This window comes from Elephas maximus, chromosome 3 (assembly GCF_024166365.1).
Source record: "Elephas maximus indicus isolate mEleMax1 chromosome 3, mEleMax1 primary haplotype, whole genome shotgun sequence".
Taxonomy (NCBI): Eukaryota; Metazoa; Chordata; class Mammalia; order Proboscidea; family Elephantidae; genus Elephas; species Elephas maximus.
Window position 1 is genome coordinate 6124738 of NC_064821.1, and position 15851 is coordinate 6140588.

General features: G+C 55.6%; 1 protein-coding gene across 6 annotated transcripts in view; it reads right to left on the reverse strand.

Moving 5' to 3' along the window:
• The window catches only part of TLE2 (TLE family member 2, transcriptional corepressor), a 31440-nt gene extending 25921 nt beyond the window's left edge, over positions 1 to 5519 (reverse strand). For 2 of the 6 annotated variants that reach the window (XM_049876346.1, XM_049876345.1), the window contains exon 1: positions 726 to 796. Coding sequence is in view for 1 of the 6 variants with exons in the window: in XM_049876348.1 (XP_049732305.1) it covers positions 5368 to 5454 (87 nt within the window). In the remaining 5 variants the exon portion in view is untranslated. Of the gene's footprint in view, positions 1 to 725; positions 799 to 5367 lie in introns of those variants that run through there. The other 4 variants (XR_007516407.1, XM_049876348.1, XM_049876347.1 and 1 more) reach the window with 4 other exon arrangements.
• Between the last annotated feature and the right edge of the window lie 10332 nt (positions 5520 to 15851).

Here is a 15851-nt window from a genome sequence, read left to right on the forward strand (position 1 = left end):
AGGGCACCCAAGCCCCCTTCCCCGGCCAGGGGCGCTCCGCGCGGGCGGGGAGCGAGGCCGGGCGCCCGCACCGCCCGCTCAGAAGGTCGGGCGGCCGCGGCCGGGGTTCGGCGGTGGCGCGGGCGGCGGGCCCCGCGCGGAGCCGCCTCCCTCCGGCGGGGCTCGGCCGGGAGCCGCGGGCTGAGCCGCCTTAAGGTGGCGCCGGCGCCCCCCCACCCCGCCCGCCCGGCGCGCCCGGCCCGCCCCACCCACCTTCGCCCCCACCCCTCGCCCCCAGCCGAGGGTCCCCGCGCTGCTGCGCCTCCTGCCCCTCCCACGCGCTGTGGGAACCCACCCTTTTCTTTGGACCAATGGGGAAACTGAGGCTAGCGTCCAATCCCTCAAACTGTCCCCACCTGGGAGGGGGCCCAAGAGAGAAAGCGAGGGACGTGAAGCAATGAGACAAATATTTGATCGCCCACTGTCTGGAGGCGGGGGGGGGCAGTTTGGGGCCAGAAATGGTCCCCAAAGCCAGGTGACATTCGCTAAGATTTAAAAACCTGGAGGAAGCAGCCAGTGCCAAGAGCGCGCAGGAAAGGTGACAGAGGAAGGCATAGTATGAACACTCTTAAGAGTGTAGGGAGTAGAGCCTGTTGCCACCCAGGTCTAGCTTGGGCCAGGCCTCAGTATTCTCATTTGTACAGCGGTGCTGAAGATGGTGGGACGTGAACAGCTATGAGCCGAACCTGGGATGGGAGAAGGTGTCCCGATGGCTACCACCAGCAGGCTGGGCTGTCTCCCCGCTCAGACTGTGGGCTTCTAGAATGCAGAGGCCAGGTGCCGCTTAGAATAGAGAACCAAATCTCTGCCATTAAAGGTTTCCCTGAGGACAGGACTCCATCGTCCCCCTCAGACCACACACATTCAATAATCATCCCTCGCACACACCTGGAGGTGGGAGGTTCTTGTTCGCACGTTGTAGAAACCTCAGGGCCATTCAGCGAGTCAATCAACAAACATGTATTGCACATCTACTGTGGTCCAGGCCAGAAGCCTAACTGAGGTGGGAGAGGCAGGTAGGGGACGCGGCTTGCCGCGGGCGCCGATGAGCAGATGCCATTGGCCATCACAGTTTTCATTGCCAGCTGTGAGAGATCATTCAGCAATTTAATTGCCCCAGGCGCTATTTTTCCTCCATAGGCCCCTGGCTGGGCACTGCTGTAGGTACTGGGACCAAGCAGGGAACGAAAGAGAAAAACACTTGCCCTGCATCAATGTCCACACCTGTGTTGACAGGTGAGTGAGTGAACAGGTACAAAAGCCCCTCAGTGAACCTAAAGGCAGCCTGACAGCTATTTATTGAACACCTACTCTGTGTCGACAGCCTTCCGGGCATCAGGAATACAAGGGCAGATGAAGAAGAAAAAATTCCTGCCCTCTCTGGTTTCGAGAGAAACAGGGAACAGCCAAGGCAAACCCCCAGCTTGGCAATTACGGAGTTTTTTGTGTGTACAAGGGAAGAGATTAGGGAGCAGTGCTAGAGATTGACAAGAAAAAACCAACCCATTGCCACTGAGTAGATTTTGGCTCATAGCGACCCTATAGGACAGAACTGCCCTATAGGCTTTCCAAAAGTGCCTGAGGGATCCCAACGGCCGACCTTTTTGTTAGCAGCCGAGCTCCTAACCGCTATGTCCGAAGGGACTTACTTATCTAGGGTGACTAGAAGAGGGGAAGGGAGATCCTGGGGATAGATATGAGCCTATGTGTTGGAAAAGTATTCAATGGCTCTCTGCTGCCATTGGAATAACATCCAAACTCTCCTCTCCCCACAAGGCCTGCACAAACCTCTCCCCCTCACCTCCCTGAACGCACCAATCTCCTCTCTCCCCCTCACTTAATTCTCCTCCAGCCACATGGTCCTCCCTGATGTCCCTCCGAAACACCAGGCGCACAGTTCTGCCTCAGGGCCTTTGCACATGCTGTCCCGTCTTCCTGGAACACTCTTCCCTGCTGCTCATCATTCAGGTCTCAGCTCAGATGTCACCTCCTCAGAAAGTCACCTCATTTAGCATCTTTCACCTACCATATCCTCTCTTTATTCTTAATGCCTTTTGTTGGTGCGAACAGTTAAGCACTGGACTTTAGCAGAAAGGTTAGGTATTCAAACCCACCCAGAGGCACCTCCAAAGAAAGGCCTGGTGATCTGCTTCTGAAGGGTCACAGCCTTGAAAACCCTATGGAGTAGTTTTACTCGGCGTACATGGAGTCGCCATGAGTTGGAATCGACTCGACAACAACAATAATGTCTACCTGCAGGTTGTTTTGTTCATTGTTTCTTTCATTCACTGTACAGGGGTAGCACCTGTCTTGGTCCTTGAGGGCCCTGGTACACAGTAAGTGCTCAATAAGTGAGCAGGCAGTGGAGGCAGGTAGATGACCAGAAGAAACAGCTGGCCCAGCTGAAGCCAGAAACCATCGGCCACACTTGCTGCCCTTGCTGCCCAGAAATTCTAGGAAGCAGGATGTCCCACAGTTCCATGTTGCTAAGAGTTGGTGATTCTAGGTTCTTGGGGCCCTGCAAAGTCCTTATTCCAAACCCTTTGCAGGAGGTGTCTTGCTTCCCCTGGAGAGGCCAACATCTCCCCTCCCTGGGCTCCAAATAGTGACGCCCTCCTGTTCCCCCTTCTCATTCTCTGTTCCCCACCCCCACCCCCAACTTCTCCTGGGCCTTCTCTTGCCAAAAGCCCCTGATCTCCTCAAACTCAACGGCCCTTCTTGGCCCTCATTTCACAGCCCTTCACAGGGCAGCCTCACCTCTCTGATGCTCACCTGAATGTCACCTTGGCCCACACCTGTCAGTCACTACCTTCAGGAGGATGGCTTGAAGCTCTCTCCTCCTCCACCCCCCTCCCCTGAGACCCAGCCTTGTGGGTCCACCACCAACTGGGCATCTCCCCTGGACATCTCCCAGGCCCTCAAACTCAGCATCTTTTCCCAGATCCGTTCCCACTCAACCAGAGGCCTAAATATCTGCCTACCCTCCTCTCTTCCTCTCACCTGCCATACAACCTTTTCCCCATCCCCACAGCCCCTGCCCTGGACCAGACCAGCTTCTCCCACCTGGACCACAAGCCACCTCCTGCCTCTAAGCAGCCTTCACTCTGTGGCCTTCAATTCGAGTCTGTTCCTCCCTCATATAAAACCCTCCATGGCTCCCTATTGCCCTTGGGACAAATCCCCAGCTGACCTGGGCTGCCCTGCCCCATCTGACCCTGCCCAGTGTCACCTCCCTCCACCAGTTCACACACACCCTCTGCTCCTGCCACACACATTTCCTAATCTGTGTACTTCTCACCTTTGTCTATGCAGTTATCTCTGCCACCAGGAATTCCCTCCCCTCCTTTTCTGCCTAGAGAAGGTCCATATCTTCTTCAAGGCCCAGTCTCCTGTCTCACCCTCAGGACGGTGAACACAGACATCCTGACCTTGGTAGATATATATATGAATATTTACTCTATAGCCACTTCCTCCTGCTGCTAGATACTGGAGTACCAGGCTCTGCCCTTGCGGAGCTTCCAGGGTGGGTGGGGAAAGGAGACAGAGCTGGACTCCTACACTTCCTGACCTAAGCTGTCAGTACCAGGGCAGAGGGAGGGATCAAGGGCTGAAGGGACAGAGAGGGGGAAGCAGGGCTTATCAGAGAAGGCTTCCTGGAGGAGGGGATCTTTCCCTAACTCCCAGTCTTTAGCTTCTTCTGCCAGGCACACTCTATAAGGGCAGATAAATACGGATTGCGGATTGCCTGGGAAGCCACAAGACCACACACACACACCATCTCTTGGTGTGTGTGATCTGCCAGAAAGACAAGACGTTTTGCTCTGAGCGGCAGCAGCAGCCCAGCTTTGGGGACAGTGGGCGGAATTGGGTGAGGCTCGAATGAGAGCGGTTCTGTAAGATGCTGGGTTACCCTTAGCCAGCCTATTACTCCATAACTCGCTGAAATGCCACATCTGGCTAGAGCAGGAGCCACCAGGTCAGCCTGGGCAAAGTCTAGCCCGTTTATTTCATCCAGAAATTTGTTCACCATCCAGCGTGTTACACTGCTCCTCTGGGTCTCAGTTTCTCCGTCTGCAAAATGGGGGATAGGGGCTTAGCTTCCTTCTCTCTCTCCTACTCCCAGGCCGCTGCCTGGGTGTTTATGATGTGGATGTTGATATTTTGAAAAAAAGAAAAAGCTAAGAAGCGGCGCTGGGACCCCGGATTGCTCAGACCACCTTAAATCAGCCTCACCGCCCCAGCTACTGTGGAAATTCCTTTCTCGGCGGTGGTTGGCTAGGGGCGCCAGCCAATCCGCCCGCGGCGCTCCCACATGGGTCCGTGACGTCACAAAGTGAGGTGGCCAATGGGGATCGGGGTACCGAGAGCCAATGGCAGGAGGTACTAGAATCGGCTGGGCCAATCGGAAGGCGGCCAGGGCTCCGGGTAGGGTGTGGGGAAAGTGGCTCCCCCTCCTTTCGATGCTGAGACCCTCGTGGACGCCCGGGTACGGCAAGGATGGAGGGGAGATCTGGCTCCGTTATTATCCAAAACCAGGGGAAAACACCACCCCTTAAGCTTGGTGTGTCTCCCTTTAAAAATAATAGTCTCTCGTCCAATATGCACTTCGCTGGCGGGGCAGGCTATGCGCCTTTCGCCCTATTTTACAGATAGGGAAACTGAGGCAGAGAGCAGCTAAGTCACGCTGGACGCCCAGGGAAGAGCTGAGACTCGAACCCGAGCCTGGAGGCTGCTGGCACGGACTAAGATTTTGTCCCCAGTGGGTCCGATGGGAGAGGGTGGACCTATTTGTAGGCGGGGGTTGGGGGTGCGGTTCTGCGTGCCTCAGTTTCCCCGAGCGCAGCCTCGAGAGGAGACCGGAGCAGGGGCTCTCGGAAAGACTACGATCCCCAGAAGCTCTCGCGCAGCGCCCGCCCAAGCTGTCAATCAAAGTAACGTGGGTCCCTCCAGCCCGAGCTCCCCCCTCCTACCACCTCCCTCCCGCCAGCTCCCGCTCCCTCCCCGCCGGCTCCGGGCCCGGCGCGGTATAATTACAGCCCATTGATCCGACCCGGGCCGGGAAAGCGGCTCCCTCGGGGAGGCCAAGCCTTTGGCTTCCGACACCGCCAACCTCTGCCTATCGCCCCCCCCAAGCTGAGCTGCCGGGCCACCAGCCAGGCCTGCCCCCTCCCGAGGCCCCCGGGCTCGCGGGTGACCTCTGAGCCTCGGTTCCCCGCCACAGTTGGCGGTGAGCCCCCTGGAAAAATCACTTTCACACACACACACCTCCTTCCCCCAGGAACACGGGAAGCCCCCCTCCCTTGTTCTAGCGACCCCCCTCCTACTCACCGTGTGACCTCCAGACAAATGAGGGCCTCCCCTGGGTCTCAGTTTGCTCACCCTATACAGTGGAAAGGTTGGACAAGGCTCATTCATGAAACCAATACTCCCTGCTGTCTTGCAGGAGCACCTGGACTGGGAGAGGCTCCCAAGTTTGGGGAGGAAGAGAAGAGGCAAAAGAGAACACGGAGACGCTCAGCCCCCTGAGGTCAAGGCTGGGGTAGAGGGAGGGACCAGGGCTGGGAGTGAAGGCTGCAGAGCCAGGAGGAGTGAGGGCTCTTTGGGAAGTTGGGAAAGGCTTCCTAGAAGATGTGATGGGGTGTTTAAGCTGGGGTTTTGCAGAACACGTAGGGGTTCTCTCATTTGCGCAATGCATTTAAATCACCGTAACCAAGTGCTCCACAAGAAAAAGATGTGGCAGGCTGCTTCCATAAAGATTACAGACAAGAAAACCCTATGGGGCAGTTCTATTCTGTCACATGGGGTCGCTTTGAGTCGGAAGGGACTCCACCGGTAGCCAAGAACAGCAGCCCAAGATGGACAGAGGAAAGATGGGGCAGCATCATGCCCTCTCTTGGGACTGAAGAGCCCTGAGCTCTGACCACCTGGCTTTGCTATATGAACCTGGGAGCATTCCCTGTCTGTGAAATGGGGGCAGGTAGGCAGACACCCCCATTGGCTGTAGGACCCCCATGGGTGCATGACATTGCAATGGGTTCTGGCCAACAGGGATCAGAGACATCCTCCAGCCAATGGCAGGAGGCACTATGATTGGCTGAGTGCTCAAGAATTCCAGCCTTCCTCTGGAGGAAGGCTAGAGGTTAAAAAAAAAAAAAGGGCAATGGGGTGGGGCAGGGGCATGGGGCTTGGACGCTCAGTGCCAAGTACCTTCACTCTGCCTGGGTTTCCAGAACAAGGCTGATAACAGAATCTTCAAATAAGCTAAGGCATATAAAGTAAAACAATTCATAATAAATGCCCATTAAGCCGTAGCCATTTGTACTCCCATTGTTTCCCTAAAGGGTCCTCCTCTCCCACCCTGATGATCACCTCCCACACACACAGCTAGGGTAAGCACCCTCCATTCCTTCTATGTCTTTGATCATCCATCAAAATGTGAATCAGACCCCATTTCTCCCCTGCTCAAGAACCTTCCATAACTCCCTATTGCCCTCAGAATAAAATCTGAGCTCCCCAGTTCTGCCTACATGATCTGATCCCTGTCGCCTCCCTGCCCCTACCTCTTCCCTCTCTCCCACTTGCTCACTCTGTTCCAACCACACACGGGTCTCCTCACTGTTGTCCAACGCAGTAGGCACAGTCCTGCCTCAGTACCTTTGCATGGGCTGTGCCCTCTGCCTGGACCTCAGCTGGCTCTTCTCTTTCTTCCAGTCTTGTATCAAACATCACTTTCTAGAGAGAACTTACCAGAGCAGCCTGGCTGGAGTAGACTCTAGCCTCCCCACCTGGTCACCCTCTATTTCATTTCATTTTGTTCAGAGGCCTCTTCACTGTCTGAACACTTAACTCTGTATTTGTTTATGTGTTTATGCTCTGCCAAAGCCCAACAAAGTGCCTGCTACACTTATTTCTTGGGAGCATAAAAACAGGTGAGCTCAGAGAGGGACAGGGCCTTCCCCAGTTCACCCAGCACTGTGGGCAGGTTGTTACCAAAAACAAACAAACAAAAAACAGTTGCTGTCAGGCCAATTCCAACTCAAAGCGACCCCACGTGTGTAGAGTAGAACTGCACTCCGCAGGGTTTTCAAGGCTGTAACCTTTCAGAAGAAGATTGCCAAGCCTTTCTTCCAAGGCACCTCTGTCAACCTTTTAGCCAAGTATGTACCCATTTGCACCACCCAGAGACTCCTACGTCTCCAGATAACCTGCCCAGTGCTAACAGCCTGCAGGTGTCTGCTGTGATGTCAGGGGTCACAGTACCCCTGGAGGCCGGGAAACCTGGTAGCAAGGGGTATGCAAACCTGGCTTCAAATTCCCCCTCTTCTGCTGGGTCACAGTGTGTGTGTTTCTGTAAAATGTGGATAACGGTAGAAACTTCTTCATCAAGGTGTCACAAGGATCAAAGGGCTCCATAGATGAGACGGCTTGAGCCATTGTGATTTCATGAAGTGTGCAGGGCCTGGCTGGGACAATCTGGGGTGGACGGCACTCAAAAAGCACCCCCAGTTTTTATAAATCCCTGGGGTCTGCTGGTCATTACACCTACCCCAGACACCCACCTCACCTATGCTGCCTCCATCCCAAATCCTGGCCTTCCTGTCCCTCTTAGCATCTATGTCTCAATTCCCACCCTAGGGGGTCCTTCCTGATCCCCAGAATTCCCCAGCCCCCAGCTGGCCCAGGCTGGATGTGGGTTGAAGGAAGGCCTTGCTGTGTAGTCCAATCTGAACCCTATTCTTCCAGCGTCTGGCCAGAGCTGAGTTTTAGCCTCTCTGAGTCTCAGTTTGCTCATCTGGAAAAAAGCCAGGTTAATATGACCTAAAAGACCCCTGGTGGCGTGACAGTTAAGTGCTCAACTGCTAACCACAAGGTTGCCACCCAGCAGCTTTGCGGGAGAAAGACCTGGCAATCTGTTCCTGTAAAGATCACGGCCTAGAAAGAACCCTATGGTGCAGTTCCACTCTGCCACATGGGTTTGCCGTGAGTCAAAATTGACTCTGACAACACCTAACAACAACAAATATTACTTACCCTAAACCAAAAAAAAAAAAAAAAAAACCCATCATCTGCCATCAAGTCGATTCCGACTCATAGGGATCCTACTGGACAGAATAGAACTGCCCTATAGGATTTCCAAGGCTGTAATCTTTATGGGGAAACCCTGGTGGTGTAGGGGTTAAGAGCTATGGCTGCCGCTGTTTGAATCCACCAGGCACTCCTTGGAAACCCTATGGAGCAGTTCCACCCTGTGCTATAGGGTTGCTATGAGTTTGGCTTTTTTTTTTGGACTCTTGATGGGGAGCCCTGGTGACACAGTGCTTAAGAGCTTAGGCTGCTAACCAAAAGGTTGGCAGTTTGAATCCATTACCCACTCCTTGAAAACCCTATGGGGCTATTCTACTCTGTCCTATAGGGTCAGTATCAGTCGACTGGATGGCAACAGGTTTTTGTTTGTTTGTTTTAATCTTTATGGATGAAGACTGCCACATCTTTCTCCCACAGATCTGCTGGTGGGTTCCAAGCGCTGACCTTTCGGTTAGCAGCTGAGCACTTTAACTACTGCACCACCAGGTCTCCTGCTAGAAGGGTTAGCCCTTGGTGATGGCACCTGGCCTAGCTGTTTTTCCCACTTTGCTTGGGCTTCAGAGCCTGCAACAGATAAGGCACAGGGCTGAGTCCCCCCTTTTGCCCTCGCAGCTCCCTGGACCTGAAACACCCTCCCCACCCCACCTCGCGCTCAGCCTCTGTCTCCCCGGAAGCAGGCTCCTCTTTACCCAGGCCTCAGCTCCCAGTCTGCTCCTCCGAGGCTTCCCCACACTCCTGCCTCATAGCGGGGGTGCCTCTCCGGCCTCTGCCCCTGCTGGAGTTTCTTCCGGAATTATATTATTTGTTGCCTTCTTTGCTATCCGTCTTCTTTTCCCTCCCTCCCACTTGGTGGGATCCGGGAGGGTCAAGGGCATCTCTGCGGGGCCCCTGGTACCCAACACAGAAGCTGGTACACAGCAGGCGCTCAATATGCACTGGACCGGGAATGAAGGGACCGCGCCTTGGGGCGGGTTTCCCTTCCTCCCCCTCCCACCAATCCGGACCGGGGCGCTCTGGCTTTGGGGTGAGGGGGTGTGGGGGACGTCCCGGCCCAGAGACGCCCAGGGACCCGCCCAGGGTGACAGAGCGCGGCGTCCTGGGCCCGGGAACGCCCCCTCCCCGCGCCCCAGGCCCGGCAGGGCCGAGTGCCAGCCGCCCGCTCCCTGCTCCCCCGCCGCCGCCGCCGCCGGGAACCCACCATTAACCACGCGGGCTCGGCCCAGCGGGTTACGCGACAGGCCCGGGCAGGCCCGGCAGGGGAGGGGACAGGCGCCGGGCGGGATCCGGGAGGCGGGGAGGGGAAGGGGCGGGAGGAGGAAACGGGGAGAGAGAAGGGGCGGAGGGGACAAACGGGGGGGGCGGAGGGAGGGAGGAGGGAGGGGAGAGGCAGAGCGCACAAAGCGGGGCGTCGGAGGGAGGGAGGGCAGGGGGGCGGAGGGGGCGGAGGGGACGGAGGGTCAAGGGCGGGGGGAGGGGCAGGCGCCCAGGAATGGCGGGCGGGAGGCCAGCAACAGGGCCCAGGGGGCCTGGGTGGGTGGGAGAGGTTTGCAGGGGAAGGTGGGAGTAGCACCAGCGAGGAAAGCCCGGAGGAGGCGGAGATGATGGGGAGGGGGGCACCAGGCGGGGAGGACCCACAGGGAGAATAGGAGGTAGAGATAAAGCGAGGGGGAGAGATCAGAGACCCAGAAAGACCTTGAGGGGCGGAGGGAGGAACGGAAAAAGATGGAAAGGGGTGGGAGAGACAGAGAAGGACAGAGAGACGCGGAGACAGCCAGAGAGAGACAACCAGAGACACGAGCCCTGAGAGACAGAGACTCAGAGACACCTAGAGGTGGGGAGGGGGGTTGGAGGGACAGAGAAGTGCAAAGTCAGGGTGGTTGGGGCGGTGGGGCTGTCCCCTGTAGTTTGTAATATCAGAAAACATCTAAGTGCCACTCTGGCCTCCTCCTGAGCTCCTGCCTCAGTTTCCCCTCCAGCCTGCCCCCCTCCTCTTGGAGCTTGCTAATCACAGTCACACAACTAGGTGTGCCCCTCCCCTGCCCAGACACCTCCCATGGCTCCAGGCACCCCAGCTCCCAAGCCCCGCCCACCCACCCATCTCGCTGAAGCCTGTGCCATATTTTCATTTTCTCTGTACATCTTTGAGCACCTATTGTGTGCCAGGTACAGGTCTTGACCCTGGGACTCAGTAGTCACCGGTACACACACATCCCTGTGGTCACAGGGTCTGCCATTAGAGAGGGAAAAGCGGATAACCAGAGAATAGATATTTGTTGAATTAAATTATGGGTCATGATAAATGCAGCAAAATTTTTTTTGAAAAGCAGGAAAAGGGGGCGATGGTGGCTCCGTGGAGAAGGTGACACAGCAGACTGGAATGATGAGGGGATGAGCCATGTGGCTATCTGGGGACAGCGTGTTCCGGGCAGTTCAAACAGCATGTCCAAAGGCCCTGAGGTAGGGATGCGCTCCCTCCCTCCCAGGCACAGAAAAGAGGCCAGATACAGTTTGAATGAAGACAGTGAGCAAAGGGAGGGGGCTGTGCATCTCAAGGGACCCCCTCCAACTCAGCCTTTCCTTCTGAAGTACCCTGACCTCTGCCTGGAATCCCCGCTTCAGCCTGAGCTCTTAATGACTGTGCTACCAGAGCTCAGGGTGTGGAAATCCACCATCCCTGCAATGTAGCTTCCAAGACTGCATTAAAACACAAACACCCAAGCAAAAGGAAGGGTAGATTGTAAATCTTTCAGGCAGCAGATGTGCCTGGCCTGTCTGGAGTGTGAATGTTTAATGCGTCAGATCCCAGTTCTGGGGTCCCCGGGTGATGCAAATGGTTCACCTGCCTGGTTGCTAACTGAAAGGTTGGAGGTTCCAGTCCACTCAGAGGCTCTCAGAAGAAAGGCCCGGCAATCTGCTTCCGAAAACTCAGCCATTGAAAACCCTGTGGAGCACAGTTCTACCTTGACACACTTGGGGCCGTCATGAGTCTGAGTTCACCGGACAGCAACTCGTTTTTGCTCTAGTTCTATTTCACATTTGGGAGGGGGTTTCCTCCCTGGCTGGGGATGGGGGTGGGGGCTCTGAGCTCCCTGCTGAGCTGGAGGCTGGCCTGGGGCCGGGGGGGGGGGCCTTGGGGGCACTTTCAGGCCCAGGATCTCGGGGCTGCAGGCCACCTGCATAGGGACAGAGGCTGGGCCAGCCCATGCCACTGGGGTGGTAAGATTCTCCAACACTGAGGAAGCCAAACCATTATATGGATGGGGAAACTTGAGGAAACTGAGGCACAGAGAGACATGACCCCTGCTGTTCCACCTCACATCTGAGGTACACAGAACCCCTGCTGCAAAGTCCCCCCAAGAGGGGGAGGGGATCTGAGAGGGAGGGGCCAGAAAGTAGAGGGGCCAAATGCGAGGAGGGTGACAGGTGAGGGGGTCAGAGAGGTGAGGGGAAAAGGGAGGGGAGAAGGGAAGAAACCTATTGCCTTCCAGTGGATTCAGAAAAACTGCCCCAAAGGTTTCCAAGAAGCCGCTGGTAGATTCGAACTGCAGACCTTTTGGTTAGCAGTGGTATCTCTTAACCACTGCGCTACCAGGGCTCTGAGAAGGGTAGAAGGGTGCATAAATCCAGGGGACTACAGAGGGGGGCCTGGAGAGGGGAGGGGGCTGTGGGCAGGGACTCTCTGAGAGGGAGCAGGGTAGTTAGAAAAGGGTCATCACGCCAGTCCCCTGGCCGCTCCCCTCCCCTCCAATCCTGTGTTCAAGAAGCTCCCCTCTCTGATCCCTCTTCTCTCCTCAGCCCCCTCCTCAAATTCCTCTCCCCTCTCTCCTCCTTCCTCCCTTCCCTCCTTCTCCCTCCCCTCCTCTTTCCCATTCCCCTCCCCTCTCCTCTCTCCCTAAGCCCCCTCCTCCAATCCTCCCTAGCCCTGTCTCTCTTTCCCTCCCTACCAGCCCCTTCTCCTCCCCTTCCTATAATCTCCCCCTCCCCTCCTCTCCTCCTTCCTCCCCTCCTTCTCCCCTTCTCTCTGCTCCCCCTCCTTCCTCCCCCTCCTCTCCACCCCCCTCCTTTGCCCTCCTTCCCCTCCTCTTCCTCCCTCTCCCCTTCTCTCCGCTCCCCCTCCTTCCTCCCCCTCCTCTCCACTCCCCCTCCTCTTCCCTCCTTCCCCTCCTCTCCCCTTCTCTCCGCTCTCCCTCCTTCCTCCCCCTCCTCTTCCCTGTTCCCCTCCTCTCCACTCCCCCTCCTCCTTCCCTCCCTTCCCTCCAGTCTCCCCCTTCTTCTCCCCACCCCTCCCCCTTCCCTTCCTCCCGCCTCATTAGGCGCGGCCGCAGCGCGGGGCCCATTAGCGGATCAATTAGCCGAGGTCGCTGGCGGCGGAGTCGTTAAGCGCCGGGAGGCCGTGGCGGTGAGGGGGCTGGGGAAGGCGCCTCCTGCCAGCCCTGGCTTCCCGGCCCGCCGCGCTCCCCCAGGACCCTCTTGTCACTCCGCCCCCTGGCAGCTCCTAGACCCAACCCTGACCCCTCCAGGGACTGCTCCCCGGGGCGAAGGGGGAGGGTCTTACGGGGGGGGCATCCGCTCCCCTGAAGGACCCCGAGGCCCAGGGGGAGACCCCGAGGTCATGGACAAGGCAGTGACAGGCAGAAGATCTCCGGGTTTGTGACGCATCACATGCCAACCACATCAATAACAGTAACAACAATAATAGTAATAATAGTGTCAGCCAACAGCTAGTGAGCCTTGCAGGATTTCTGCTCATTCTCACAACAGTTTCCCGGAAACTGAGGTCAGCCAAGTGACTTCACTCGCCCCCAAATCAGTAATTAGGGTGGGAGGCCCGGTTTGAACCCAGATCTGCCCTCAAGCTTTTAATACGTTCCCTAACATTCTATGTGCAAATTTCAAAAAATGCAACCAACCCTACTCTCCCCCTTCTCTGCACTTTTGTCTTCCACTGACCCCTTACCTTACGTTACCTATTTTCCTACATGAACACATTTTACAAATTTATTTTCCTGTCAACCGCAGCCATGCTGGTGGTGTTGGGTGTTATTGGGAGTCTATTCTGACTCATAGTGACCCCGTGTGACAGAGTGGAACTGACCCACCGGGTTTCCTAGGCTGTAATCCTTACTGGAGAAGATCACCAGGTCTTATCGCCCATGGAGCTGCTGGGCAGGCTTGAACCGCCAATCTTTCAGCTGGCAGCCCAACACTTAACCACTTGCACCCACAGGGTCCTTATCCTAGCCATGAGGGCAGGGATTGGTGTCTATTTGGTTTCCTGCTGTGTCCCGGGAGCTCAGAGTAGGTTCTCAATCAAGTTTATTGATGAATCTGCCAGGGTCTGTTGTAAGCCATTTCCAGGGATTCAAGCGTTGGTTCTGTGGTTATACCCATTTTACAGATAAGGAAACCGAGACCTAGAGTGGTGAAGCCAAAGCTACTTGCCTAGATTATGCAGTTATGAGAGGAGGGGCTGGGATTTAAACCCATGCTGGAGACCCCATGATCGTAGCCATTAGACCATCCCTCAGTAACAGCTGCTGTTTCCTTTAGATTCTGGGAGTTTATGGGGAGTAGGGCAGTGGGGTGTCAGAGTCCCTGTGTGCTGCAAATGGTTAAGCACTCAACTATTAACCAAAATGGTGGTTCAAACCCACCTGGAGGTGTCTCTGAAGAAAGGCTTGGCGACCTGCTTCCGAAAGGTCACAGCCTTGAAAACGCTGTGGAGCACAGCTCTGCTCTGCATACACGGGGTCACCAGGAGTTGGGACTGACTTGATGGCAACTGGTTTGCTTTCATTTAGTGGCGGTGTTGTGGAACCCCACTTTATAGGAGGGACAGATGGAAGGCCTCCAGAAAAGAGTGACTTCCAGAGAGTCTGGAAGGATTAAAACACTGGGGGGGGAGAAAGAAAAAAACACTGATCCAGGCAGTGGGAACGACACGTGCAAAGGCCCCGAGGCAAGGGACAACAAGATACTGAGCTTGGCTGCAGTCTGCTGACCTCGAAGTCTCCTGAGAGCCAAGGATAATCCAGTTTCTATAACTGTGAACTATACACATACAGAAGAACTCACAAACTACAATCAAACGGCGCGATGAATGATCACGAAATGGACACATTCATGGAATCAGCTCCCAGGTCAGGAACCAGAGGAGGACCAGCCTCCCACAAGCTGCCTTCCTGTCCTCTTCTGGTTACTTCCACACTTCAAGGGTGTAACCCCCATGGCTTCCGACAAGATAGTCCTCTTAGGTCTATTTTCATTCTTGATATAAATAGAACCACACAGCATTTCCCCTCTGTACTCAGCTCCTTTTGGTCAACCTTACACATGTGGGATACACTGCGTTGTTAAGTATCGTTCTGCTGCCATCAACTCACCTCCAACTCACGTGGCCCCGTGCACGCTGCCCATGCTTGCTCCATCTTCACAATCAGTTCTGGATTGGAATGCTGTGACCCACAGGGTTTGCAACGGTTGATTCTGCAGTAGATTGCCCAGCCTTTCTTCCGGGGTGCCTCTAGTTTCAACACTCAGGGACTCCCATCCCCCCATTCCTGGCTAGGCAGCCCCAAGCCCTCTTGACCCAGGTCCCAGAGCAGGAAAGGGTTAAGGCCAAGATCGGAGCACTGGGGGTCTCCTTTCTTCCCAGCTTCCCTAGGGGGTGGAGGAGGTGGGGCCTTCAGGGTGCTCCTTGGAGAGTGGAGGCGCAGCTTAACCATGAGCACCCATGCTGGGGGGCCCCACTCTCTGATGTGTGAAAAACGGTGTACTGTAAGTATGGGTAGGAGCAGACTCCATAGTCTTAGGTCCTCAGTTTCTAAGGAACATGTAGTTTAGGGACCCTCTGACCTGGGGCTCAGAAGCCGGTTCTACTTATCAGCTCTGGGACCCCTGGAAACCCCTTTACCCTACCTCTCAAAACAGCTGGCTTAACCTCAAGCCCTCAGCTCTGCCCCCCAGCCAGCTGTGCAACCTAAAAGTTATCAGCTGCCCTCTCTGGGCTAAGCATCAAATTCAGGTGTTGGGACTATGGACACAGGTGTAGGTGCAATCCCTGACTCACCTTGGATGCCTGGTCTCCCGTCCTGTACTACACAGGAGAAGGAGACTCAGACTCCAAGGAAGCCCTCTCCTACCCTGGGAAGGGGGGGAGCACTGCAGAGCAGCCCACAACAGAGAGAGGCGGGAACACAGTGACCAACCTTCTCACGTCTTTATTTGAAAGGCACAGCTAAGCCCACCCTCTATACAGCACCTCCACTTCTCTTTGCAGAGATCAAACGACTGAACACACACAAAAAAAGCAAGCCGACAATCTAAAAGGCTATATACAGACACAGGTGTGGGTGTTGCTTATTTTTTTTTTTTAACATTTTTCTTTAACATCCCCTTTCTTAAAAGACAAGCTAGTGTACCAGAAAAGAAAAAAAAGAAAAAAGAAAATAAAAAGCAAGACAACTTTAGTACCCTCATCTTTATTTGGGGAGGGGAGGAGGGGAAGCCTGGGTCGCCCACCCCCACCATCCTGGTCCCAGCTAAGCTTGCTACATCTGCCCCCTCTTCTCTGGGGGAGGGGAGAGGACCAGGTGGGCATGGAGCGTCCCACACCAGGAGAGTAGGCAGGAGGTGGAGGAGGAAGCAGAACTGGGTCTGGAGAGGGAGACAAGGGGTGCCGAGGGCAGGGAGGGGGCAGCTGGCATTGTGTCGCATGCAGTGCCTGG